The sequence below is a fragment of the Diadema antillarum genome, unplaced genomic scaffold (assembly GCF_040938485.1).
Source record: "Diadema antillarum isolate AM-2024a unplaced genomic scaffold, OU_Dant_1.0 seq00000268_RagTag, whole genome shotgun sequence".
Classification (NCBI taxonomy): Eukaryota; Metazoa; Echinodermata; class Echinoidea; order Diadematoida; family Diadematidae; genus Diadema; species Diadema antillarum.
In genome coordinates, this window is record NW_027271304.1 from 11,277 (window position 1) to 39,271 (window position 27,995).

The following is a 27,995-nucleotide window of genomic DNA, read 5'->3' on the forward strand; positions in this document are numbered from 1 at the left end:
GATTTTATTTAGGGTGGTCGATGCACTACCTACATACACATATACATACCAGTTAAGCGTGTCATGACCAGGTCAAAAATAGTTATCACGTTATCTCTATCTGTTGGTGGTAAAATGTCAAATTTGATAATGTAACACTCATGATACATGCACATCTAGGCTGTCTACAGTACTTGTATCTGTGCCTCTTAGTCTTAAAAATACAAGGTACATTTTGTATCCATATTTTGTATGGAAAAACATCTTGAATTTTTCTTCTTCTTTGTATGGCTGTTCAGGATTGATGCACTCTATACTCGTGGTTTGTAACAACATTGTTACTGACATTGTTACTGACTGACTGCTCTCATCAAAGAACATGGCGTTCCCAGAGAGCATGAAGACAGTGTTTGTGATTGACCACAGTCACCTCTTTGCCGAGTCCTGCAGCCAGCTCTTTGAGTTTGACCTGGTCAGCAAGTCTCGTACCCCCGGCATCATCCCTCTCGCTCCGCTCTGCAAGTCCCTGTGGACGTGCTCCATAGAGGCCATCATGGAGTACTGCAGGGTTGTCTATGATATCTTCCCACAGAGGAGATATGTAAGCTCAATTCAAACACTCAATGCATGTGTATCACCTCGAGACATAACGATTATAACTTTGATGAAAGAAAGATATTATTCAGAGGGGTGAAGGTTCAGGGGGGTGTTTCATCGAGTTAGTTAGCGCTGACAAGTTGTCAGTCTCTGACAATCACCATGGTACACTGTAAGTCAGTGACCAGAGCATCTCAGTCAATCAAAACCAAGGATTTTGCTGAAATTGTCAGTGACTGACAGTGACTAACAACTTGTCAGCGCTGACTAAATTGATGAAACAACCCCCCGGTTGTTAATTACAGATCAGCAGTTGCGATCTTAACAAATTTTATTCGTAGAGGGAGACGATTTGAAGAAACTCACACCTGATTATAACTTTGTTGGTTGTGTTGGTTGCCTCTCACTTTCATTTTTGTTGTTGTTGTTGCCACATCTTTGTACACCAAGTATAGAGCTTGATGCTTGTTCATCCTTCCTCCCCTTCACTCATTGTGTTTCACTCTTGTTCTTATAGCCTTGCATTGTTCCTTATCTTGTTTGATTTTGCCTCCCTATTCATCTTTATCCTCCACAGAGGTTGCCCCTAATGATCCTTGTGATCATCACTGGGCCACCTCTGCCTTTAGTTTTATCTGTTCACCCCCTTGCTTTAATCCCCCTCCCTTTAACTGTGTGGCTCCCTGCCTTTGACTTCTAACCCACCCTTTTCTTTTCATTGTTCTGTGTCCCTAGCCCTTCTCAGACTGAATTGTTGTGTGTAGTCCATACACATGTATGTGATTGCTTTTCCTACATGTTTGTCATTTGCCTCTGACAAAGATTTGGCTAGGATCAAAAGCTCCGGTCCCTTTTGACTCCCTACATCAGGATAAAGTGATAAGATAATCACATTGATTGATAGCAGTGATAGTGATTGTAATGATTTTGATAAATACATGTCTACCAGTATGAAATATTTTCTTATCATCAAATCAAGACATGAAATTTTAAACAATCTCTCCATGGGGCATTATACAAATTTTGGTGTTTATGTTATACACATCTTGAATACATTTTTGCTATAAAATCAGTGAGTCTTCTGAGTGTTGCTACTTCTTTTATGATTTTCCTTTGTTTTGATTGCTATTTGTTGAACTCACACTTTATTTCTATGTATTGGTAATGCCTACAAGTTGTACATGTATTCCCTATTCAGATATGCCTGATCGCCAGTGATTCACAAGGACATGTTATCAATGGCTGGAGGGGTGAGGAGCAGAATACAGCTCATGTGAGTATGTCTCCGCATGTGACCGTGCATCACAAAACCAACACAAAGTCGCACACGCACTGATTTTGTGTGAGGACTTAAACTAGATGAAATGGGTCAACCTAGCCATTCTTGTGTTTTTCATATTTTCTGAAATAGCATACATGTCTTCTTCATTATGCTATTTTTCTATGACAATTTTATTGTTTGGTGTTAGTGTGATTAGGTTTGTCTTATAAAGTCCACTTTTTAATTTTTTTTTTTAAACACTGTACATACTCTTCACTTTCGACTCTAATAACTTTAGAAAGGATGATGCTTCTGCTTTGAAAGTTGGCATTAATCACGGACAGAATGTGTTAATAAACCATAATCCCTTCATTGTTGTTTCTCCAGTGGTCTTAATACATCCTGTCTTTTGTCCAATCCATCACACAGCTAGGATGGCTTGGTTAAGACTTAATGCTTGAATAGACCCTTTACTTCAGAGCCTCTTTTCTCAGTTCACACTAATCCGGAGTGAGCGCTTTCTTTCCAATATTAGGATAGGTTAGGAGGTTAGTCCATTTGAATTGAGTTATACATCATTACTAAAAATCCATGTCTGGCAACTTTTTGTTGGTTTTGTGGTGCAGGGTCTTATTGGTAAAGCCAAGTTTGGAATTACTAGTAAATCAACTAACATTTTGTCCAACAAACAAAACTTGATTTAAAGAGGTTTATTTTTCTTGACCTCTTGACTGTGACTGGTCATTATGGCATGTGCAAAAGGAATTTAAGAATTGACTTATCCCTTCAAAGTGTATGAAAGAATCAACCTCACTGACATGCATGATGCCACAATATCCTCTAGACTTGCATGCTTGAAATAATAAGCAGTCATAGAGAAAAAAAAACACCAAAAAACAAACAAAACAAACAACTGCTTGTTCTGCCAATTCTCCTGAATGCCATTGGTATGCATGCTTGAAGTAGTAGGCAGTCATGGAGAGAAAAAAACAACAACTGCTTGTTCAATACAAAAGATAATGTTGTCTATGCCCAGATCAAATGGTGAGATTTCTGAAGCAAAATCATAGTGTTATGGTGTGGATTTCTGTTGACTAACCTTTTCATTACCAATCCTCCTGAATGCCTTTGGTATTGTACATAAGAATTTCAGTCTGGTTATGAAAGCGTTAACTGGCAGTTTACCAAAGTCACATGCTAACTGCAATTATTATCTGTGTGTGTATTACAGATGATGACTGCATTGGCCCAACTTGGTGCACCTTCAACTGACGAAAGCTCAGAAGAATCCAACATAACCAATGGCCTGGAGGGTGCTGTGGAGATGCTATGTGAGAAGACGGACATACAGCAGGATCTCTCCACTGGAGACAGTTACTATGGCAACAACAGGGGACGGATTATCTGCATCACTTCACTCCAGGAGTAAGTGTAGGAAAGATAATACTCCAAGAAGCATGTGTAGATGTATGCAGTACCATATGCATTCATTTCAACAAGCAGTTCAGGTGAAATTCTCGGTATCGCCAATACCTAAGTGCAGTGTGCAGAGCAGCATTTTAGTTGCATTATGGGATAGCTCAGGGGACAAACTTGCCCTGGTTTTGGCTGCATATATGCACTCAGGTCATGTTCTGTCTTTATCCAGGGGTATTTTTCGTTTTCTTCGCTTTCTGTCATATGACCAGCACACTGAAGCCCTGCAGTAGAGAACCATGATTCTAGTGACCATAAGTTGGTGAGATTTAGAAACTTTCAACTCTTGTAAAGCCGAATTACAGACATTGAAGAAAAAAAAGAGTGACAATGGAAAAGCAGACAAATAACTCCATTGAACTGTATGGGAACTGTGATGTGCGTGAGACAACCGGAAGCGACAATGGCACCAAGGAATCCCAAGGTGCATCTGTTACAGGGCTCTTTGGTGATACCGGGATGTAGAAGCCAAAATTAAGCCAGACCAGGCACAACAACAAAGTGACCAAGTTGATAGAAATGTCACACATCCAACAAGCATCTAGAAATAGCCTCCACATTTACATAGTTTGATGCTACCTACAACTTTCCTTGTTTTGTTCTGCCTCTGTAATGTTGAAAATGTACATGTATTTTCTTTTGTTTCCTGTCAAAAGAAATTTTTTTCCCCCTAAACTGCTGCCTTGCATTGGGCATATTCTATCTGCAGAGGTATTCCTTGACAGTAGAGAGTTTTTGAGTTTAATGTTGTGTAGAAGGTTGCAGTTTGTAGTCAAGTATGCGCCAGCCAGTAATAGTATGTTCTTGAAAGCCAAATGGTTCGGAGGTTTTGATTTGCTGGAAGAGAGAATATACCTCAAGTGCAGGATTCCTGTACCTGTATATGATATGATATGATAAATGACATGCTTAATATGATTATACACAGTTATTTATACACAATTGTATATGTGAATATAACCATAACACATGTTTTTGTTATGTTCTGATAATAATCTCTTACCATATTCAAACAAACCGGACAGAAGCCTTGAAAGTAGCTGCCACGTGTTATACCTCATGAAATTGATACCAGGTAATTTATGCTGCCTATTTCCTTTTACAGAAAGAGGCAGATGGATCAGCTGGTTGACTTTGTGAAGGACACGATCCAACATCAGAACAAAGTGGTCTCGGGCTCTGAAGAGTGAGTATGAACCCACTGAAGACTAGTCCAGAGTATACTTGGGCATATGTCTACGGGAAACGTTTGGTATAGCAAAATCAGCTCCTCCTCAACACTTTAAATGGATGGTATAGTTTTGGCTAAGATGCGGATTCAGATTTTAAATTTTTGCACAATAATTAGAAACTGCTTATAAAATACTAGAGAGCATACAGTGCTAAGAGGAATTCAATGTTTATTTGATAAAAAATCAGTTTTCGAATAGCAGAGACATCCAAAAACAAAGTAAAACAAAACTATCCTAATAAAAGGTGGGCCCCACCTTTCATTAGGATTGCTCTGTTTTGGATATCTCAGCCATTTCAAAACCAATGTTCATCAAATAAACTTTGAATTCCTCTTAGATTTGCATGCTCTTTCATACACTGTAGGAGATTTCTCATTATCTCAAACACACACAAAAACAAGTCGGAAGCCTGAAGCCCCATCTCGACCAAAACTATACCATCCTTGTACCACCAGCCTTCGAAATCCATCAAGTCCTGGAGAGGAAATTCTGCTGCCTAATTATCCATGTTATCATCCTTGAATTGTCAACTTTGAATTTTACTGCATATTTTACATTGATGAAATATTACCTGGAATTAGTTCAACTTCATTTAATCTGCAGAAAATCAACCAGAAATTTAACCAACAATTTGCCAATTTGAGACGGAAAGAGAAGCCGTAATATTCTTCACAACGAAATGCCATTTTCATAATCATTGATATTTATAGCAGTAAGGAGGCTTTTTGAAATTCAGTGATCCAAGACAAGCAGTTAAATATGAACTGCAAAAGGCTCAGTGAAAAATCTTACTTACTTTACTCTATCAAATACTAACAATGAATAGTGTACTAAGCAAATAATCGTCGACTGTGAGGGTGATGTTAGATTGTATCCATTGCCCAAGAAATAGGAGATGATTATTTGCTTTTGATATCTCCCACATCGATTGACAAACTTGAGATTTTATAAAAATGTATTCCATCAGCCAAGCAGATTTTTATTTCATAATGCAGGGCTACACACTAACCCATATTTTCTACTGGTCCGACAGACAGGTCAGACCAGTAGATACCCAGTTTTTCAATGTTTTAATGGTCCATTCCTGAAAAACTAACTGGTCCAACATTTATTTTTTTACCGTTAGACCAATGCCAGTGTACAGCATTGTACAATGGCACTGAATATTGCAACACAGATGGTACAGCTGCGGTCCACAGCAGTCCAAAGAATGAGACTAATGTTAGATCTAAGATGATAAAAAGTGATACTGATGTATCGATAATTGTGAGATGTGCACGGATGTGTGCCAATAGAACTTGCTACATGTAGCTACTCGTGTGGCCGAGACACGTGAGTGATACCTTTATTGATTCCAATTGTGGGTATGTAAAAAGTGCTAACGAAAAAGTATATCACATAATATGTGATAGTACCACGGTGTGATTGTTGGGAGAAAAACATCTCTCGGTCACATGTTCCAAATTCAAGAAAGAAAGACAGTAATAGATTTGTCATGCAATGTACATCAAGGCAAAGCTTGGTGTTTTCTCAACAGTTTTGCTCACAATATGTCAAGGGTGACTAAAATCAATAAAGATTACTGGTACATAGATTTGAAAAACAGAATTGTTTTCCCAAAGCATGACTACGTTCCTGTCTCACAATAATGTGGCACTCAGGGGGTTAGTAAGAGTAAATAGCGCCATCTACCATAGAGCATTTGAGATATTTTTTTCTCACCTGACCTCTCTTACAAGTTTCACTACACTCCCCACAGCCTCCTTGCCATCGACCACTGCGAGTTGGTGGTCGTGAATACTCACCCTGTGGACGAATCCCCCGTGGTGAATGCCAACCGAGATCTCTGGGACGCCTCCCCATGTCTGGCGTGTCGTGCGACCACGACAAAAGCGGGCCGCCACCTGGCGACTAAACTCTTTTATTTGGTGCAGGATCATTTTGACCTCGTCGTCACAACGGTGACTGGTATACCAATGAAGGTAAGTTGTGAAGAGATCTGTTTGAAATTCCCACACTCTTCCAACTTAGTCTCCAAAATTGTCTACATGTAAGTAATCTGATACAACCTACTTACATCTAACCCTCCCCCACCCCCATACCAGTTACTTTCAGATTTGTGCACAATGGTGTGTTTGAGTGGAATGGAGAAACAAAAAATTTAAGCCCAAACATCGTGTAGTTCCCATATGCCTGCAGAACTGCACGCATAGGATATGTGTGAAATAACACTGTAATGGCACGATTTCACTTTGGTAACAACAAAGTGTGAAATATTAGCCAAAAAAGGCTTACTGGAATTCCACAATCTCAGAGTTTACCCCATCATTGTTGCTGTGTAATTTTTCATTATGGATTATCAGTAATTGACAAATTGGGCCACAGCGATATCCATTGATCTTCCACGCTAGATTGAATCACATGCAGTTTTGTGGAAAATATGATTCCAAGGGCACAGTCTATCATCACATTATACCCTACGTTCCCACAATGCTGAATACCGGGTTAATGGGGAGGGCTCTTCTGGAATAAAAGTTGCGTACTACAATCAAAATTATTTTTCACTTTTGATCTCAAAACACTCCAAAACAACTCATCAGAAAATAAGAACCCAGTGAAATACAATGTATATTGCATTTCTTATAGTACATAAAGTTCAAGTTATTGATAGTCAACTTCTCTGGACTTTCACACATCTGTGCTCACTGGCAAAGAAAGCCCCTTGGCTGATGAGCAAAGAAAAACATCCAAAAAATTAATCCGATAGAAGATTAGGCTGCCAAACTTTCAAGTATTCAAACAAAAAGACCAGGGCAATTCTACATTTGAACGTTGTAGATATCTGTGTCATCATGAGTGAATATAAGAAGTGCCTGGGAAATCTTTTTGTCCTCTCTCTCTTTCCATCATCGATGAACATGGTTTTTCTCCTGTTTGGTAATGGACTTAAACAAACAAAACAATTTACACAAGTAATCAAATATATAAACAAACCAAACAAAAAACAATGATCTCGCTATTAACAGGAAGAGCAGAATGCGGGAAGTTCAGCCAACTACGACGTGGAGCTTCTCCACCACCGACAGGCCCACGAAGAGATCCACAAGATGGAGCACATCGTGGCCGCCCAGGAGCTCAAGTCTGAAGGAGAGGGGAAGGGCGGGGCAGGGGCGGGTGCCAGCGGGAGTGGAGGGGGCGGTGGTGGAGGAGGCGGAGGAGGGGGCGGAGGAGGCACTGATAGCGGGGGTAAGCAAGGCGGAAGCAAGGTCCTGCTGAAGTGGTGCCAACCGAGAGCAGCCAGTTCAGGTGAGCGCATTTAAAGAACTGAAGAAGGTTGCCAATTTGCTACATAAGCAAACCCATATCATATGCTGGTAATTATTGATTACTCAGGTCTGTATATTGATGGCGGTACTGTTCGTGATGATGATGATGATGATAATGATGATGATGATGATGATGATGATGATGATGAATAGTTGTAGTAGAAGTAGTAGTAGTAGTAGTAGTAGTAGTAGTAGTAGTAGTAGTAGTAGTAGTAGTAGTAGTAGTCATCATTCATCATCATCATCATCATCATCACGAACTGTACCGCCATCAATATACAGACCTGAGTAATCACTACTACTACCAGTAGTAGTAGTAGTAGTAGTAGTAGTAGCAGTAGCAGTAGCAGTAGTAGTAGTAGTAGTAGTAGCAGTAGCAGTAGCAGTAGTAGTAGTAGTAGTAGTAGTACAAAAAGTTGCTGCTCAGTAGTAATAGTACCATTATTATCAGTAGTAGTAGTACAGGTACAATGTACCTCAATATTAGTAGCACTATACACTGTAATAGTATGGTTGGGTGTTCATAATACCGGCCACCTAACGTTTTTCTATCAATAGAAACGTGAAAAATCTCACAATTTGCCTGAAATTTTACTCACGTGTGGAGAAAATACTCCGGATTCACAAGTGCGCACTGAAAATGTGATCTGAGGTACGCGCTCTAGATGACGGCTTCGAACGTGTGGGGTCTCATTTTTTCCGCACTCAGTTGCCCTGCTCATTTCAACCGACCACCCTGACAATACGTATAAAGGGCACTTAAATGCGTTTTTTTCGACAGGCCGCTGTGTTTTTTCTAGCCGTCATTTTTTCCCCAATAATATTTGAATATATTTCGAATCCTTCGATATTACTTTTGAAGGACTGTTTGATGAATTTGAATTGATTTTCATTAGGAAACTTTTCATCGTAATTGAAATAAATTAGATGAGTCGGTTTGTTTTTTCACATTCATTTCTCGTTTCTGCTTCAACTCGTACGGTCTTAGCGGGCGACAAAATAATTATGTCAATGTGTATATGTGTAACGTTTGTGCACGATCGTACAAGCGACGGTGACAATTTTGCGGTCAAAATCGTCAAATTTATTACGGAAGGATACTCTATATCTAACAACGAGTCAGCAAAGGTAGGCCACTGCCGGCCTAGTTATATGCAGTTACACGATAAATCTTATTCGATTTTGCTAAATTACGTTAATTTAGAGGGAATACTTATTTGTTTTCGCCTCATTTTACTCGGTAGCGTAGCCCAGTGAAAAATCGAACACCGTTGCGCGTAGTCCCATGCGTACATTTTCTTTCTGTACGCGCAATGCCATTATAATGCGCGGTCGGTCGTTATGCACCCGGTCGGTGGGTTGCACACCTACCATACTACTACTACTACTACTACTACAATGTAGTAGTAGAAGTAGTAGTCCTTGTCATGATCATAGTAGTACAAATTCTGTAGTAGTACTATTACGCATGCAGCGCATTGCAAGGTTCATCTTTTTTCTTGGTATTTCTGTAATTACAAAGTGGGAAACCCTTTTCTTAGTGATCTATGCACGTATTTCCTTTCTGTAGTGTTTGGTGTGCTTGTCATCACATTTCATGTGTTTTTGTTTTTTCAATATCGTGTGTCCCCCATGTCACAGTGAAACCTGCCCCTGAGTGCCTCATAATAGTATAAAAGTAAATTTATTCCTGTAATTATACCCCCGCCAAACGAAGTTTGAAGGGGGTATATAGGAATCAGCGGGCGGTCGGGCGGTCGGTCGGGCGGTCGGTCGGTCGGGCGGTCGGTCGGGCGGTCGGGCGGTCGGGCGGTCGGTCCGTTGCAAATCTTGCGTCGCGAACTACTTCCTCAGTTTTCAACCGATTCCCATAAAACTTGGCACAGATGTGTGCCTTGGGTTGTAGATGTGCAAGACGTATTTTTTGACAGTACCCAAAAGTACGTTGCCATGGTAACGGCATATTATGGGCAAAAATGGGTACAAATCTTGCGTCGCGAACTCCTCCCACAGTTTTTGATCAATTTTTATGAAATTAGGTACAGATGTTCATCTGAATATGTTAATGTGCAAGACACATATTTCCGCAGTGGCAAAAAGTGCGTTGCCATGGTAACGGCATGTTATTGGTAAAATATAGGGCAAAATGCTTCATGGCAAAACTGCTTCATCAGTGTTCTTCCAATTCTCATGGAATACATATTGAATGTTTGTCTTAGGATATAGGTCAGCATGACACATTTCTTGACAGTGACAAAAAGTATGTTGCCATGGTAACAGCTCACATATTATGAGCCAAAATGATGGAAAATTTTGTGTTGCAAACTACTTCCTCAGTTTTTGCCCAATTTCCATGAAACTTGGTACAGATGTGTGCCTTTGGTTGTAGATGTGCAAGACGCATTTTTCGACAGTACCCGAAAGTACGTTGCCATGGTAACGGCATATTAATGGCAGAAGATCAAGGAAAGATCTTGCGGATTTAACTACTTCCTCAGTTTTTTGACCAAAGCTTATGAAATGTTGTTTTGACCAAAGCTTATGAAATGTTGTTTGGCGGGGGTATAACCAGTCGCTGTAGCGACATTTCTAGTGTTCACTCTGTTATTTTGAGTGTCAATATACCCCTTGATATTCCAGTCAGACATAACCATTCTAAACATGGCATTTGGTCATGTTTGTACTGACTGTCTGTAAAAGAGACACTGACTTAATAATAATTTATGATGGTTTTGATTGATCATTTATCATTCCTTCAGAAATCCTGTACTGTACAGCTGCACACAGAGTGTCAACAGTAGATGTGAGTAGCCATGCTGATATATTCATTCATTGTATTTGATTCATATACTTTTTGTATATTTATTTATTTATTTATACATTCATTCATTCATTTGTTTCTTTGTTTGTTATTTACCTATCTATCTATCCATCTATTTATCTATTCATTTATCTATTTTGTATATTGTATGTATCTATCTTTCTTTATTAATTAAACAGGGTAATCTTTTCCTGTATTTATTTGTTTATTTATTTATCTGTCTATCTATTTATTCATTCATTCATTCATTCATTTATTTTTTATCTATTTAGTTATTTATTTATATGTTTGTTTGTTTGTTATTTACCTATCTATCTATCCATCTATTTATCCATTCATTTTATATTGTATGTATGTATCTTACTTGATTATTTGAACAGGGTAATCTTGTCAGTGCTTGTAAGCTGCTGTTTTTCTTTAGGGTCAGCTGACACAATATAACATGTGCCAAATGACCAAGATGTCTGGAAACTACATTGTAGTTGTCAGTGCCTCTTTGTTGGACTGAGGCACACGACTAGTACAACTGAGTGGGCTTGCTGAGTCTACATCTAGGTCAAGTTTGGATAGATTATTGTATGCTGATGAAAATTTACTTCTCATTCCAACAATCCATCTCAGAAGAAAATCAGGATTCACCTTTAATATATGCCCCTGGCACTCACCAAGCTTTGTCATCAGCATTCCGTAATCCAGCCACACTCGACCTAGTTGGAGAGTTTTTTAACTCTTTATGTACCATGGTAGAAACCCCCTGTGTGCCACATTATTCTGAGACACCAACATAGTCATACTTTGAGAAAACATTCTGTTTTTCATATCTGTGTAACCTCCATGGATTTTTGTTAAGTTGGTCACGTAGTGAGCAAAGTTGTAGAGAAAATGCCAAGCTTTGCTTTTATGTATTAATTGTATGACAAATCGATGATTATTTTTTTTCTTTTAAATGACCAGTAGCTACATGTACATTACTGTAAAAGCAGGACTTTTGCACACATAACAGTGACAGAAACTTAAAATTTACCGCAAATTCAGTAGGAAACACAGCTTGATAATAAATCACCACACAAAATGCAAACTGTATATGAGACGAACGGAAGCGCAAGGAAAGTTTTCATTGTACTGCAGCATTTGAGCTGAATATGCGAAGTTGGCACGCTGTCGACTGAGTTGGCCGTGTGGAAGTGGCACTTACAGAGTTAATAGCAAGCCCACTCAGGTGAAGCAGTGTGCCTTAATTCCACAGGAAGGCCATGGTGGGGCACAATAGGGATCAGAGGGACTAGGTACAGTTAGCCTCTATTGACTGACAATTGGTTTCCAGACACCTGTGCCAGGTGTAGTCAAAGGGGCCTGAGCTTTTGATCCTAGCAGAATCTTTGTCAGAGGCAAAATGACAAAGGGACAGGGACAGCAATCACATAAAGCTTATAAGGACTTCACACAACAAGAACAATAAGGGGAGGGCTAGGGACACAGAACAAAGGAAACAAAAGGGGAAGGTTGGAGGTCATGGGTAAGGAGCCCAACAGGTAAAGGGAGGGAGATTAAGGAGGGTGGACAGACAAAAAGCAGAGGAGGGTCAGTGATGATTGGAGGACCACTGAGGCAACCTTTGAAGGATATGATTAAAAGGGAGGCAACATCAAACAAGATGAGGAAAAACAGAGGGATAAAGAAAGAAAAAGAGTGACAGAGCAACAGCAAGAGTGGGGGGGGGGGGGAGGCTCATCAGCAAGCAGCGAGCCCTAACTTGGTGTACCAAGAAGAGGCAACAAAAGGAAAGTAAGAGTCAACCAACAAATGCAATAAACTTATCAAACATAACAAATTATATATGCCAGGTGTCAAAGGAAGCTGTCCAGTTTGCCTGCCAATTAGTGAAGAAAGCACAGTAAGGGATAAATGCATTAATCCTATGCCGCTAGAGGCGTATTTTGACAGCACCAATCCACTAATGGATAAGTACTTTTCCTAACACACTAAGTTAGTCACTCTCAGAGTGATTTGCCGAAACTATAAGGCTGTTTGTTTGTTTGTTTTTTTTTTTGAAGGGGGGGGGGGGGCATTCCCAAACTCTCCAAGGAATTCTGAAGACCTGTGGTCATTCTTTGTAGAACAAAACAAAATATATTATGTGACTGTTTAGTAGTACTTGTACATTCTAAGTGTGACACATTTAGATATTAGAATTAAGGTGTTCCAAGATGGCTCTGTCTTTGTATGGAATATGTGAAATCAGTGCAGAAAGGGAGTAACAACTTAAACCTGTACTTTTATTTAGCAAGACAAAGCCAACTTGTCTCCAACAATTTGGCAAAGCGTACAACTAGAATTTATATGAGACTTTGTGTTGGATACTTCCCTCAAAACTCAAATAAATCAAGTATATTTTGAAGTACTGTATTACTCACAACCTGTTTTCATTACCAATCCTGCCTCAGTGTCAGGGTTCCAAGTAAATTCTCTCCTGTACATGTAGCAGGGATGAGAGAATTCGGAGTTAACTCTGATTTCAGATTTTTCACTCGGCCCATAACCCATTTTTCAGACTTTTTGGCAAATTGTATGCATTGACATATTCACAGTTTAATACAATTCAGACTTTAATTGCAGAAGTTACAGATTTGCTTTTAATTCTGTAAATACTCTCATACCCCTGACAGACCTCCCAACCTTCCTGCCTGAAAAAATAGGGATGATTTAGCTGAAAGGTAGGAAAGAAAGAACAGTTACCATATGAGTGTGTAGTAAAATTATCCCCCGAAATAGGAAACTCCTATTGAAACAAGAGCTGGGAATGGTCAAAATTCAGATTCTTTTCTCCAAATTCAGTATGGTTGGGAGGTCTGCCCTAATTTAAGGAATAGTTTTCCCAACTCATGAAGTTGAATTCATGAAGACACTGTTGGAATAGAACGAATGATGCAAATTGGGGATTTTGGATTGGGCTCTTTATTGTCAGGTGAACAGCCGGCCCTCGCTCTGCCTGACCAACTTCCTGCTCAACGGCCGCCAGGTCATGCTGGAGCAGCCGCGCAAGCAGAGCACCAAGTGCCTGTCCCACATGCTGGCCAGCCACGGGGGCGAGATCTTCCTCCACGTCCTCTCCACCACCCGCTCCCCGCTGGAGGACCCGCCCTCCATCAGCGAGGGGTGCGGCGGGCGCGTCACCAACTACCGCATCAACGACTTCGGCGAGTTCATGAAGGAGAACCGGCTGGCCCCCTGCCAGCCGGAGGCCAACAGCGAGGCAGAGTTGCCGATTGAGAGAGGTAGGAGTCAGGAATGTTGAAAAATGAGATTAACCTGTGATGATTATGATTGATTGGAGGGGAATGAAACCCAAATATACATATAGGTTGAGTGAATGCAGCGATATTAGTAGAACACATAAGTGAAAGTTTGAGAAAAATGGGAGTGTTGATTCAAAAGTTATGAATTTTTAAAGTTTCGGTGCGGGCATTACCGATGTGACATGTGACTGAAAACAACTACTGTATCTACTTTTTAATCAAACCATAATCAGGACATGTGAGATATCCTGATTAGAATAAAGAAAAGAAACCTTTGGTTGGCAGACTGGATTTTAGCAATTAGTAAGTTGTATAAGTGTGTGTCTTCAAAATAGAAATAAGACTTTTTTCCCCCCAGTACTCACCATATTTTTACAATTTAGGCAGATATGTATGTCGGATGACTGTAGTGAAACACCAACAACAACAAAAAATGATAATTTAATGTTTAATGGCAAGAACCCATACAAAAAGCAAGTTTCCTGAAACTGTATGTTGTATGTCTTCAAAAATGATGCCAATATATGAAGAGTTTAATCGCAAAAACCGATAAGTCCATTTTTGAAGATTTTTAAGTACGGTCTCTGTCATAAAGAACAAAATAATACCTTTGAAATGATATATTGGTCACTACATATAAAGGGACGTTTTTGAAGTTGTGGTCAGAAGAAGCAAAAATTTTCTTATTATTCTCTTTATTTTTGTTGACCTTTAATCGCAAATATCTCCATTTGGCAAATATGGACTTATCGGTTTTTGCAAACAAACTCTTCATATGCATCCCAAAATAGCGGTCTAAATCAAGTGACTTTGAAATACTCCTCTCAAGCAACACATAAAAACAAAAACTCTACATCATCCTTGTTAATTTCTTACTTTGTGAAATGTCAGTCATTACCTATTAATGAAAAATACCTTTTTTGGGGGGGATATCATGCCCTATATACCATCTGATATGTACATGTATATCAAGGACATTGTTTCTGCTCATACCAATTTCATCAACAACGTAAGTGTTTTTATTTTTTTCTTGTGTAGTTTTGTCTTTCTTTACCAAGAACATAGGACTTCTGAGCAGTTGACATTTATGTTTCGTAACCAAGGTGGATGGATATATATATATGTAGAGTTTGCCCTTAATAGTATGTACTGACCAGAGTGTAGAGATTTATTCGGAGTTTGCGGAGCTGTTGCTACAAATTTAGCTTTTCAATTTCAAGCAACTCTATTTCGGGGCAACTCTGTTTTTGGGGTTTATATCAAAGGATATTGTTCTATACACTTCACAGGGCACTACACGTTGTACATATAATATGTCACCCTGCATCACAAAACGAACAAAAAGTCGCCAGATATGGACTTTTAGTTGAGGGCAGATTCTTAAAGAGCAGACTCTAAGCTTTAAAATGATGTATAACTCAATTCGAATGGACTCCCCTAACCTATCTAAATACTAGAAAGAAAGCACACACTCTGTAAAAGTGTGAACTGAGAAAAGAAGCTCTGAAGTGCAGTTTCTGTTCAAGCTATTCAATCTTTACCAAGCCGTGCGAGCTGTGCAATGAAAGGGACAAAAAACAGGAAGTAAACCACCGAAGCAACAACAAAGAAGGGATTACTAGATTAAGCTGAAATTAAGCATGGTCTATTAACACATTCTGTCCATGATTAATGCTTTTAACTTTCAAAGCAGTAGAGGTATCCTATCAAAAGTTATTACACTTTAAAGTGAAGAGTGTGTAAATGATTTCAAGAAATGAAAAGGGGACTCTAAGATTTACCTGATCATTCTATTCTCCCCCCAAATGGGTTGCAGAAACACTGGTGAAAACACACTTTCCCATTCATGTTATGATCCCAAACTTAAGAATGATGTAGAAGAAGGATAGCTCTTTCAGAAAATATGAAAAACTCAAGATTGACTTGGCTGACCCATTTCACCTTTTTGGAGTCCTCACATAAAATCAAGGGGTGCGACTTTTTGTTCGTTTTGTGATGCACGGTCACATATACAATATGTGCTGCTAAATTTGCGGTCCAACTGTAATTCATGAAATTCATGAAAATTAAACCCTTGCGAAAATAACAACTATAAATGCACAGTTTATATTTGTGTGTGTGTATTTGTGTTTGTTTGTCTCCAACAGCCAAAGCACAGCTGGAGAGAATGACCAGACACTGGCCGCTGGTCATCAGTGACACCATCATATTCAATATGTCCTCGGTAAGTGAAGTGACCATTACATGCTTGCATCTGCATATGAGTGGAATCTTTGTTTTTCTTTGTTTTGTTTTTTTTTGAATAGGAAGAGAGAATGGGAAGCAATGCAAAGAAATTGTTTTTAAAGGCAAGGCGTAGTCCTCATATGCCTGCAGAAACTGTTAAATTTTACTCGAAAATAGAGACATAAGAAAAAATTTGTGAAATCGGCGATTATGAGATTTCAGTTGGGTAACATTGAAAATGCAAATTATTACCCAAAAAGTACACCAGAAGTATTGCAATGTACATGTAAGAGCAAACTTGATCGTAGTTGCTACATGATGCTTTATATCTTATTTGATTACATCACTTTCTATATATCGGGTCATAGCAGTGTCCATTGTGTGAGAGTGATTAGCATGCAGCAGCTAACAAGCTGCTGCATGCGAGACAATTATACTGCTAGGGTATGATTAATTTTGATCATCACATACTAGAATGTTCTACCAATGCACTGCTGAATGGGGAGGGCGCTTCATGAATTTAAAGTTGTTTACTGTGATTGGAATCATTTTACTGTGATAGGAATCATTTTACAATTTTGATCTCAAAATATTCCAAACAACTCGTTTTCCAGGCAAATTGCTATTCAGTGAAACAAAGTACATGTAGATCCTTTTGATATATTTGCACACAAATTCCAAGTGGTGGAAGGTGAACTTTAAGGGCTTCCGAGAACTACTGTATGTTTTAGTTTTGAATGGACAATGCTGATATGCTTTAACAGGAGCTATGCTGAGACAATTCCCCTCCAAACATATTATGTGGACAACCGACCAAATTGATTCTCAGGCATGCAACAAGATGTTTCCTTTGTAACAAACAGAACATGAAACCACCCAGAAAGAGGCTGTGTTTACACTAATAAAAGATTCACAACCCTTCCTACTTGCTTACAGCCTTCATTTTTTTTTCTTTCACACTTTACAGATGACAAGATTTACACAAGGTTGTTGATCACATATAGTGCTCGTAATGAAATTGTGCTTTCTCAATTGTTGATATCCCTATCCAAAAGCATCATGAAACATGGAAAAATTGCTTGTGTTCACCTGCCATAAGGAATTTTGGAAGCATTAGGTCAAATCTCTCAGAGAGGCTAGAGTGTCCCTTCTAGCAAGACTTGTCCACTCTCAGCCTCCCTCCATGGAAAACAAGAATGATCTTCAGTCTTCTTTGCTCCATTAAGCTCGAAAAAGACATTCATGTTGGGGAAAAATAATATGATAAGTATTTCTCCCAATAAGAGAAATTGTTGCTCTATACCATTGATAATATGCAGGAAGAATGATATACCTGCATTAATCTGGGTATATGGAACTGTAAGTGCAATGTACCTTTCTTTCATAATCTTGTTGACATGTGGAATGGACCTAGTTTTGTTTATGTGTTACATTCATCTCCTCTTGATTTCAGCATATAGACCCTCTACCCTCCCTCCTGGCCAAGCCTCTCCTCAGCGAAGATGAAGTTCTGGAGTGCAAGAAGGCCATTCTCTACCTCGTCGGCATGGAAACCAAGAACGAAGCCCTACCAGTGCCCAGTGTGACAACCAGAGGGAAGGGTGCCAAAAGGTGACTGGATTCAGAGAGCAAGTTTGCTGATTTGCGAATTAGTATTACAATTGTGGCAGAAAGATTTTCATACATGACCCTGCATCACAAAACCAACAAAAAGTTGCCAGACATGGATTTTGAGTTAAAGATAATAAAGTTTTGGTACCTCAAAAGTTTCCCTGAATTTCCTTGTCTTAGTTTGTGTTTCAGGTTAAAGTACCTTTCATATAACTAACACCGTGAGACTTACTCGCCCCAAAGTGCTCTCATGTCTTAAAAAATCATGCAATTAATGCGACCAGCAGCCCCATACGCATAGCGTAATGGGGCTGCGCATTGTAGCATTCAGGATCACGACAGACGTAGTATCGTGGGTAAATATCAACTTAAAATCCAAAAATTTCTTCAATTTGAAGACTCACCAGTTAAGTTGAAGTATTGAAAGCAGGCTTCGGGCAACGTTTGGTTCCGCCAATAGTCCCTTTCTGTTCGAATTGATGACTGAATGTGACTCGGTCGAGAGGACGTTGGGAGAGCTATATTGAATTGACGGCGCAAATTTCAAATCCATGAACGGATAAGATGTCTGTGTGCGCATGCGCTGGCCATTGATTCCGTGTAGCTCTCCCAAGGTCCTCTCGACCGAGTCACATTCAGTCATCGATTCGAACAGTAAGGGACTATTGGCAGAACCAAATCAGCGGTTGTTATTACACATCCTGATTGCGTATGGAACAAAGGAGTCTGCATATCGATTTGTACGACATTTCAGAGACCGTAGTCTTCTGCCTGATCGTAGGAATTCAAAATAATCATGTAGTGGGTGATTCTCGTTTAACATAATACCATCTGCCATATTGGCGATCCGATCTGTATATTCCTTTGTAAGGTCGTAACTTTCCCCAGTGATTTTGCTAGCCTGTCTCACTATAGCTTCCATTCTCTTGAAGTCTTGTTTCCTGCAGACCCCGAACCAGATGACACAGTTAAATAATACAATACTTTCAACAAGTGATTTATAGAAAAGATTGAGAATAGTTCTATCAATGTGTAGTGATCTCAGTTTTCTCAGAAAGTACATACGAGTCCGGGCTTTTGAGATAACAGATCTACACTCTTCAGTCCAAGAAAGTTTACTGTCCACTGTTGTCCCTAGGTATTTGTAACTCTTGACTATCTCAATATCTGTACCACCAATATTTATAAATTTTGGCTGTGGGGGCATTTTCCGAAAATCAAACACAATCTCCTTAGTTTTGGTGAGATTTAACTGCAGACAGTTCTTGTCACACCAAGAGGTAAAACGTTTAACCTCGGCCCGGTAGCTAGATTCATCCTCATCGATAAGTCCTAAAATGACAGTGTCATCTGCATATTTCAAAATGAATACATTTTCCCTTGCTGACTTACAATCGTTCGTGTACAGAATAAACAGCAACGCCGACAAAACACAACCTTGTGGAGCACCTGTGTTCAAAACGACAGGGTCTGAAAAACAATTTTGAACTTTCACAGTTTGAGACCGATTACATAAGAAATCTTTTATCCATAAGATCAGATAAGATGGTACATTCATGTGACGCAGCTTCTGAAGAAGAATGTGAGTCTGCATAGTATTGAACGCCGAGGAAAAGTCTACAAATAAGGCACGTGCATAGCGTCGTTGTTTATCGGTGTGCTGAGCGAGCTCGTGTACGAGTGTGAGAACAGCGTCATTCACAGACTTTTTAGGTTGATATGCAAATTGAAGTTTGTCAAGAAGATGGGATACTGATGGATAAAGGAACTGCATTATCAGTCTCTCGAAGCATTTCATGACGATCGAGGTAAGTGCCACTGGTCTGTAGTCGTTAAGCTGTGAAGTGCGATTTGTTTTCGGCACCGGAATCACGATCGCTGATTTCCAGCTGGCCGGAGACATACCTTCATTCAATGACATTTGGAAAAGTTCACAGTAGGGAGTTGCAAGCTGTTGGGCGCAGCATTTTGATAGTTTAGCATGTATCTTATCCGGGCCCATTGCTTTGTTCACTTTAACCCGTTTGAAAAGAGTCGCGACTGTTTGCTGGTCAATGCGAGGGGGTGTGACGCTAAGCTCTCGTAGCTCTGAACACATCGATGTGACTTCGGCAGAGAAATCCATGGTGTCAAAATGAGCATAGAATTTGTTAAGTTCATTCGCTGTAATAAGGGCACTGTTTGACACAAATGCAGAAGCCTGTTTCTTCTTCTGCTTAGATCCTGTCAATGTATGTAAACATTTCCATGCTTCCCTCATGTTATTTGATCGAAAACACTTTTGAAATTCAGGGAAACTTTTGAGGTACCAAAACTTTATATTATCTTTAAGGGCAGATTCTGAAAGAGAAGACTCTAAGCTTAAAAATGATGTACTATAACTCAATTCAAATGGAACTTTGCGCTTTGCACAGATCAAAAGGTGATTGGGGTTGGAGTCTCTGCATGCATTTGCCATAGACCCCTGCCCAAGTATACTCAGGACTCGTCCTCAATGGGTTAATACACACACTTTTACTAGCCGTGTATAGAAGAAGAATGGCTGCATTTAAATCACAGCAACATTTTTTCTCTTTTTTTTATTTTTGTGATTCTGATTACTCGCTGAAAAAAAAAAGCTATAGGTTGATGCACAAAGATGTTTTTAGTAAGTTTTTTTTTCTTTTTGTGTGCCTTAAATTTTTTAAATTTTCTTAAGTTTTTCTAAGAGACAGAGTGAAGAGCTCCTGTAGCTCTCTGTGATCCCGGCATTAAGTTCTTTATGTTAAATTGGTAATTTCACCAAGCATTCTGCTGGTCTTCTGCTTTCACCCCAAACTTCCATCAGAGATGAGCAGTACCGGCAGATGTGGTCGGAGCTGGAGACTTTCGTCCGGGCTGCAAGTACGACGTCGCCCTCTCACGAGGAGGTCTTGGAGTGCCTCCTGGCCTGCAGGAAACCGGACGACTCGTCCCCGCCCAGGGGGCGCAAGTCAGTCGAGAAAGGCGGCAGTGCCAAGGCCGAGAGACAGGAGCCAGAGAAAATGGAAACGGCGCCCTCTGTTGTCAGGGCTGAAGTGTGAGTCCCCCCAGCTGTTTACTGTGAAACCAGGAATGTTCCTGTGCATTTTAATTTTGCGACTTTTGCAAGAGCCAAGATTCGCGAAAGGAAAATGCACATGAAAGTATTTTTTTGGTCCACTCTGTATGCATTGAATACCTGTGACAATTCCTGAAAATTTCATGCTGCGAAAAAGGCCATCAGCTCCAATTCCCCAAAATTGACAATTGAAAACTGGCAATACGGAACGTTTGGTGGTGGGGGTGGGCGGGGAAGGTCAGTGGTTCCTTTGAAAAGGAAATTCATGTATGTTGTGATTTTTTATGATTTAAAGATTTTTTTTCCCTTCCCCCTTTTATTTCTGACGAACCTAAAATGTGTTGGGGGGAGGAGGGGGGAGGGGAGAGGGGAGCTGCGGTCCCCCCTCCGGCTTTGCGGTCCCTGCAATATCTTAGATTAAGAACAGAAACAAGCACAAATTGTTGGTCCAGGCAATGTCTAATTCCACCTTGTCACAGTTTGTTCCTTTGGTTTTACAGTGACAAAGTTGTCATTGTCACATTTTTATTTTCTTTCTCTCTTTTTTTTTTTTTTTTTTTTGGGGGGGGGGGAAGCAGACTCAATGTCTTTTTTCATAGGGCCTATAGTTTGGAGTAGCCCATCTGATGTACCCCTTGACGAGATTGTACTCTTTGAGGTATGACAAGTGGCTGCCTTGCCTTGGCAGTACTTTGCTGGTTTCTACACCAAAGAACCACATGGCGTGTGTTTTCTCAACAGGAAATTCATTGACATACAGACAGAGTGCAACAACAAAGCAAATCTTGTTTGTTCGACTGTCGATACGTGAAACCTTCAAAACCCATGTCACAAAGTTGTTGACAGGATGGGACTGTTTCTAGAAATGGACAAATTGGGTGTGGCTGAAGCCATACAATGTCATGTAGGATGCATAGAAGTCTTCCAAAAAGCTTCTTAAGAAATACGAGGAGAGGAAATCATAATGCCATGGCCTAAGTCTTCCTGAGGCTGGGATCACAAAGTGTAAACAAGGTCAGAAGTTCGGCTTTAAAATTTATTTTTGTATTCCTCTGCCACAAAGTGTCACTGAAGGCATTATTTTTTTCAGGTTGCCCATCTGTCCGTCCATCCGTCTGTACATCCGTATTTCCGTCTGTACTTGAGGTATCCAAAGAAAACTTGGCATATGTATGTAATATAACGAGACAAAGCTGCCCCTATCAACTTGTGGGTCCATGAGCTCAAGGTCAAAGGTCACAGGTCAAGATCAAATCCTTAACTAACTTTACACACCTAATTAATCTTGGTACAGTGTATATACATGCCTCACCACACAATGATTCTGTGGGGAAAGATTTATTTTAAGGGGGCAAAGGTCAGTAATACATTTATCGCAGTTGTATGAATTCTGCTAAGTTCATCCAAGGGAATATTTTTACAGTGCCCATTTGAAATTCAATAGTGAAGGTGTATCTTAAAGACATGTTCCATTTATAGACCTTAGTTTTCTTAGTCGCATTTGCTTGTTGATAATTTTATAAGGGTTTAAACTTTAATTTTCTTTCAGTTTGTCTATTTACATTTAGTTATTCTGCATAATATTTTCCAAGGAAGGAGTATAAGTACAGTTAAATGTTTGTGTATAGATTCACAGCAAAATCACATGTAATTAGAATGGTTTGTCTCCCGAAAGGCCCTGCAGAAAGACACTAAAGGCAGTTCAATGTTTCTGTATTGAATCACAGTAAAAACACATTTCATGAGAATGGCGTGTTCCCCAAAGGACCTTGCAGAAAGAAACTACCAAACACAATAAGGGGAATACAGGGGAACCATATAACACTTAACAGTAAATAAAAAGTCAAGTTTTGAAGTGTACTGTGAAAGCTATATATCTGCATGTATATTATTTGTGCCAGTCATTCAATGTGATCTACAGGACTCCAACAGTAGCTGTGGTTGAATCCAATGGTGGAGGGCTTTTGTCACGAAACCCGCTGGATCCGCCACCAGTCAAGAAGCAGAAGATGAACGTTGGAGATGCAATAGGAAAGGCCAAAGGTGAGGATGACATTATCAGCACAGTAATGATGGTATACAAATAGTGAATGGTCATGAGTGCGATGGTACAAGATTTTGCACGAGGTGAAAGATAGAGGCGCTCTATTCAACAAGGCGAAGCGGAGTTGAATAGTGCGCCTCCTCTTTCACCAACACCTCAAACGTCAACAGATGTGGCCCACACAGATTCTTGAATCTAGCAAAGAAATGACAACCATTATGCGTAAAAGATGAATGAGTAGCTGCACAGTCACAGTCACGGTGTACGTACATACGCTAAACCAATCTCTTTAAAGTTGTTTACAAAAATGAATGACAAAAATATCCTCTTTGTTTGCTCAAACAAAATTGCATGGCTGACAGCCACAGCGCACAATGGAACTTTTAGGTGTCATGTGATAGGCAATTGACTAATCAAAATAGCTACATTTTTTTTTAGGTGTTGTATAATAAAAATTTATATTTTTGGTTTCCAAATGTTTTTTATCAAGTACAACTTGTATGAACTCACACTTTTGAACTATTTCTTGGGCTGGATTACTCTTGTAGACTCGGAAACAGTTCTTGAACAGTCGATATGAATATGCAAATGGCATAGTGAGCATGTCATCCCCTCACAACTTACCATTATAGTTTGTACATAAAATTGTGAAATTTCCATTTTTTCATTCAAACCACAAGTATGCCTGATTCTCAAATCCTTGTATATCTAACTGATCACTATTCTGAAGTTATTCAACCAGGAATAACGTCATATTTCACACTACAATGACAGAAGCATTGAATTTTCACAATTTTTTTTTGTTTTGAACATGATTATTGGAAAATTGACATGGTTACCTCACTCATTTGCATATTCATATTTACTGTACAAGAACTGTTTTGCAGAAATTAGCAAATCTTCAAAATGTCATAACTTCCTTATTTTCATCTGATTTCAGTCACATTTTTACCACTGAACTCGCAAGATTTTACTGTTTTTTATCAGACTAACTTACACCAATTTGGACTGGATTTCCTCTTTCAGCCCAGCCAGTTTCGTCCACACTTCTTTTTGGCAGACATTTGGCATGGAATGTGTGTGAAAACAGGCCGTCATGATGCATGGCAAACTCACACACGTGCCATATTATATTGATTATGATGACCGTAGGCCCTATATGAGGATGTAGTCATCACCAAAGGCATACCAATGGGTAGCATGATCCAAATCAATGTCCTGGCACAAAGAATGTGAATTTAAGTAATATACACTGTACAAATGACCTACAGGTTTGTGTGGGTTGGTAGAAATAGAATACTCAAGGTAACATTGTACCTCCGAATTGTATGAACCCGTGGGGCATCGCCGAGTAGGTTTTGATATTTCAGGGATACTGTGAGTGCGCAATTCCTACAGACCCACAAAGAAAGAATTATATGTATCTCTATGAGTCTTCTGTGTTATAAAATGGCTCAAAATTCCTGACAAAATATGGCTAAACTTTGCACTGACTATAGTTTCCTGAATGCATGGAAAAATCATATGCCCAGTAGTTACCTGATGCATGGTTATGCAATAATGGCGTGGCTGAAAGGAAAATATACACATTGCGGATGAGATATGATTACGTGGCAGTGGACCAATCAGATTGCAAGAATTCCAGTTTATAATACAACCGTGTTTCCTGTAGCATTTCTGGGTAGAGAAGCACTGTAGCTGTAGGTCCCATTTGTTTCCTGGGAGTGTTAACCCGTTGAAGACTAGTCCCGAGTATTCGCGGGCTGGAGTAAATGGGAAATACACATTATAGGAATGTCAGTCTGTCTTCAATGGGTTAACAAATCAGAGTAAAGTTAGATTCTGAGCCAAGCCAATGTTATCAAATGTACCGTTCCTTGTACCCTTTAAATAATGACTGCCATTTTATCTAGGAAGCAGTATATACCATGTCCTCAATTTGATAAGGTTTCAGCTACAATGAGACATATGACGTACAGAGGAAGCACTAGAATCCCAATTACACAAAAACAAACGGATATTTTCTGCTTCACATACATTGTATGTGTTGGACGACAAACGTTGAATAAAAAGAAATGATAAGTGAACTATAATACAACCTTGTATGACCTGATATAACCTGCTATTACCTGTATTTCTGTCCAGTCAAATTTACACAAACAAATGTTTTAAAGTTCAGTGCAGTATCTGCTACCATTAAATAATGGTGAGTTAACTGCACTTTTTTTTTTTTTTGCGGCCACCGAAGGGGAAAAAAATGACAGCCCGCCAGCGAGTGCGTATACTGCCATGCAATGGACAGAGATACTGCTGACATGTTGGTTGAATTGAGTGAAATGTTTGGGGGAGAATGTATTGATTTTTGTGCCTTAAAAAAGAAAAGGAAAGAAACAGTAGACTGCCTAGCGAAAAAGTTTCTTCTGCTACAGCTACTTTTACTGCCAAAATACTTGACTTTGTCCCCACGGAACCCAAAAACATTTGAACAAAGAGATATATGTACCTGGTAGTGATGCATAAGCGACATACAGTCATTATATGAGATAAGGCTCTATATGTGACCCTGCACCTCAAAACAAACAAAAAGTCGCCAGACATGAATTTTCAGTTAAGACCATATTCTGAAAGAGGAGACTTTAAGCTTTAAAATGATGTATAACTCAAATCAAATGGACTCTCCTAACCTATCTAAATATTGGAAAGAAAGCACAAACTAAAGAAAAGTGTGAACTGACAAAAGAATCTCTGAAGTACAGTGTCTATTCAGGCGCTTAATCTTTACCAAACCGTTCTGGCTGTGCGATGAATGGGACAAAAAACAGGAAGCAAACCACCAGAGTAAAAACAATTAAGGGATTATCAAATTAAAGTGAAATTAAGCATGCCTCATTAACACATTCTGTCCATAAATAATGACAACTTTCAAAGCAGTAGCACTATCCTGTCAAATGTTATTAGAGTTGAAAGTGAAGAGTGTGGACAAGGTTTTTCAGACATTAAAAAGGGATTCTAAAGACACACCTAGTCACACTATTCTAAGAAAAATATTCGAGATAAACTGCTAAAAAAACACACTTTCCTACCCGTTTTATGATACCAAATTTTAGCATGATGTAAAAGAAGACCCGTTCTTTCAGAAAATATGAAAAAGTCAAGTTCGGCTAGGTTGACCCATTTCACTTATTTTCAGTCCTCACACAAAATCAGTGTGTGCGACTTTATGTTCGTTTTGAGGTGCACGGTCACATATGATAGCGAGTATGAAAGAATATCGATGCCACTGGTGCAATGTTTCGTCCGTAAACTCTACCTACATGTAGACAGAATGGCTTGCCATCATGAATTTTCCAAGCTGCATTTGCTGACATCAATTCTGCGATGCGCCATTAAATTTCCTATGATTAAAATGTCTCTAATGTATCATTATTTGAACATTCAACTACCCTAACAATCCACAAGCAAGCTGAGAATGGTAGATTGTACACTTTTGAGTGAACGTCATCTGCACACTATATTGGCTGTAATGGTGCATAAACCACACCCTGAATTTTGACCCGTTTCAGCGGGAAAAAGTGCAGTTAATTCACTGTTATTTACGGTATGTCTTTAATTTGAAAAGGTTTCAGCTGGAACCAGGCATATGACCTGCTTGTACAGAGAAAGCACAAAAATCCAATCGCAAACAGACAATTTTTGCTTCCGATACATGTTAGTTGATGTATGTTATATGCCTTAAAGGGAATGCAAACCCAAAGAGCAATGTGGATTGAGTGAAAGCAGTAACATCAGTAGAACACATCAGTGAACGTTTGAGGAAAATCGGGCAATCGATGCAAAAGTTATGATTTTTTAAAGTTTTGGTGTTGGAACTGCTGGGTAAGGAGATTACTAGAGGTTATGACGTATGATTGGACTACGATATAAAGAAAATATAAAGGGAATTCAATAAAAATTAATTTTTCATGAAAATTACACATTTCATCAACTTGATACTGACATATGTTAGTGGTAGGACTTATTCCCCCTGCTTTCTGAAAGCGGTTAGTCAAGTACTCTTTCATTTTGCTAGAAATGTGAATTTTTGTGGAATTCCTTTAATTTATATTTTCTTTATATTGTTGTCCACTCATACGTCATAACCTCTAGTAGTCTCCTCATCCCGCGGTTCCAACACCAAAACTTTAAAAATTCATAACTTTTGCATCGATTGTCCGATATTCCTCAAACTTTTACTGAAGTGTTTTACTAATGTTGATGCTTTTACTCAATCCACATTGCTCTTTGGGTTTGCGTTCCCTTTAATAATAAAAAGAATAAGTAAGTGAACAGTAATATAATATACTATTATTTTTTATTCTGTCAAGTTTACACAAACAAATGTTTGAATAGATTAATGTATTTAATTTTGTGTGAATTTTGGTTTCCCATCGTAATTGACTTTTACTTAGTGTTTAACAAGCTGAAATAATACAGGTTGCGATTGCTGAATCGAATAGACCCTAAACTTCATAGCCTCTTTTCTCAGTGAACACCTCTTCCAGAATGTGTACTTTCTTCCCATTATTTACATTAGTGCAGAAAGTTTGTTTGTATTGTTACCAGTAAACATTATTTGAAAGCATAGAAGCTGCTGTTGCAGAATTTAATTTGCCTGTAGATAAAAATCCAAGTCTGACGACTTTTTGATGGTTTTGTGATGCAAGGTCACATTTAGATGTTTTGCTCTTCTTTTTTTTTCTTTTCTGTGTGAAGTTTTCAGTTGTATTTGTGTTGTCTCGTCCTGTCTTTTGATAATCTCTATTATGGATAATTCCATGGAGACACACTTTACCTTTTTCTTGCTTTCTTCTTATTTGAAGTTTCATTGTCTTTGCATTTGTCATCCTTTTCACAGGATCTCCCGAGTCACTGTTGTCGCTGTGGAAGACCAGAATTGCTAGTCTCCACTCCAGGAGCCAGAGGGAATTTTCTGGCAGAGCAGAATCAACAGGGGCCACAGCAGACCTCTACCCCAACCTGAATAAGGAAAATGAAAAGTGAGTTTCTG

At 39.2% G+C, this 27,995-nt stretch overlaps 1 protein-coding gene across 1 annotated transcript; it reads left to right on the forward strand.

Moving 5' to 3' along the window:
- Window positions 1–358: 358 nt before the first annotated feature.
- Window positions 359–27,988, forward strand: LOC139729888 (integrator complex subunit 13-like). The gene is made up of 13 exons (XM_071640809.1): window positions 359–580; window positions 1,775–1,849; window positions 3,069–3,262; window positions 4,419–4,499; window positions 6,305–6,527; window positions 7,572–7,851; window positions 10,631–10,674; window positions 13,658–13,967; window positions 16,136–16,212; window positions 17,668–17,825; window positions 20,653–20,883; window positions 22,826–22,947; window positions 27,843–27,988. Exons 1-13 carry the CDS (start codon window positions 359–361, stop codon window positions 27,986–27,988), a joined length of 2,163 nt encoding a protein of 720 aa, XP_071496910.1.
- The last annotated feature ends 7 nt before the right edge of the window (window positions 27,989–27,995 follow it).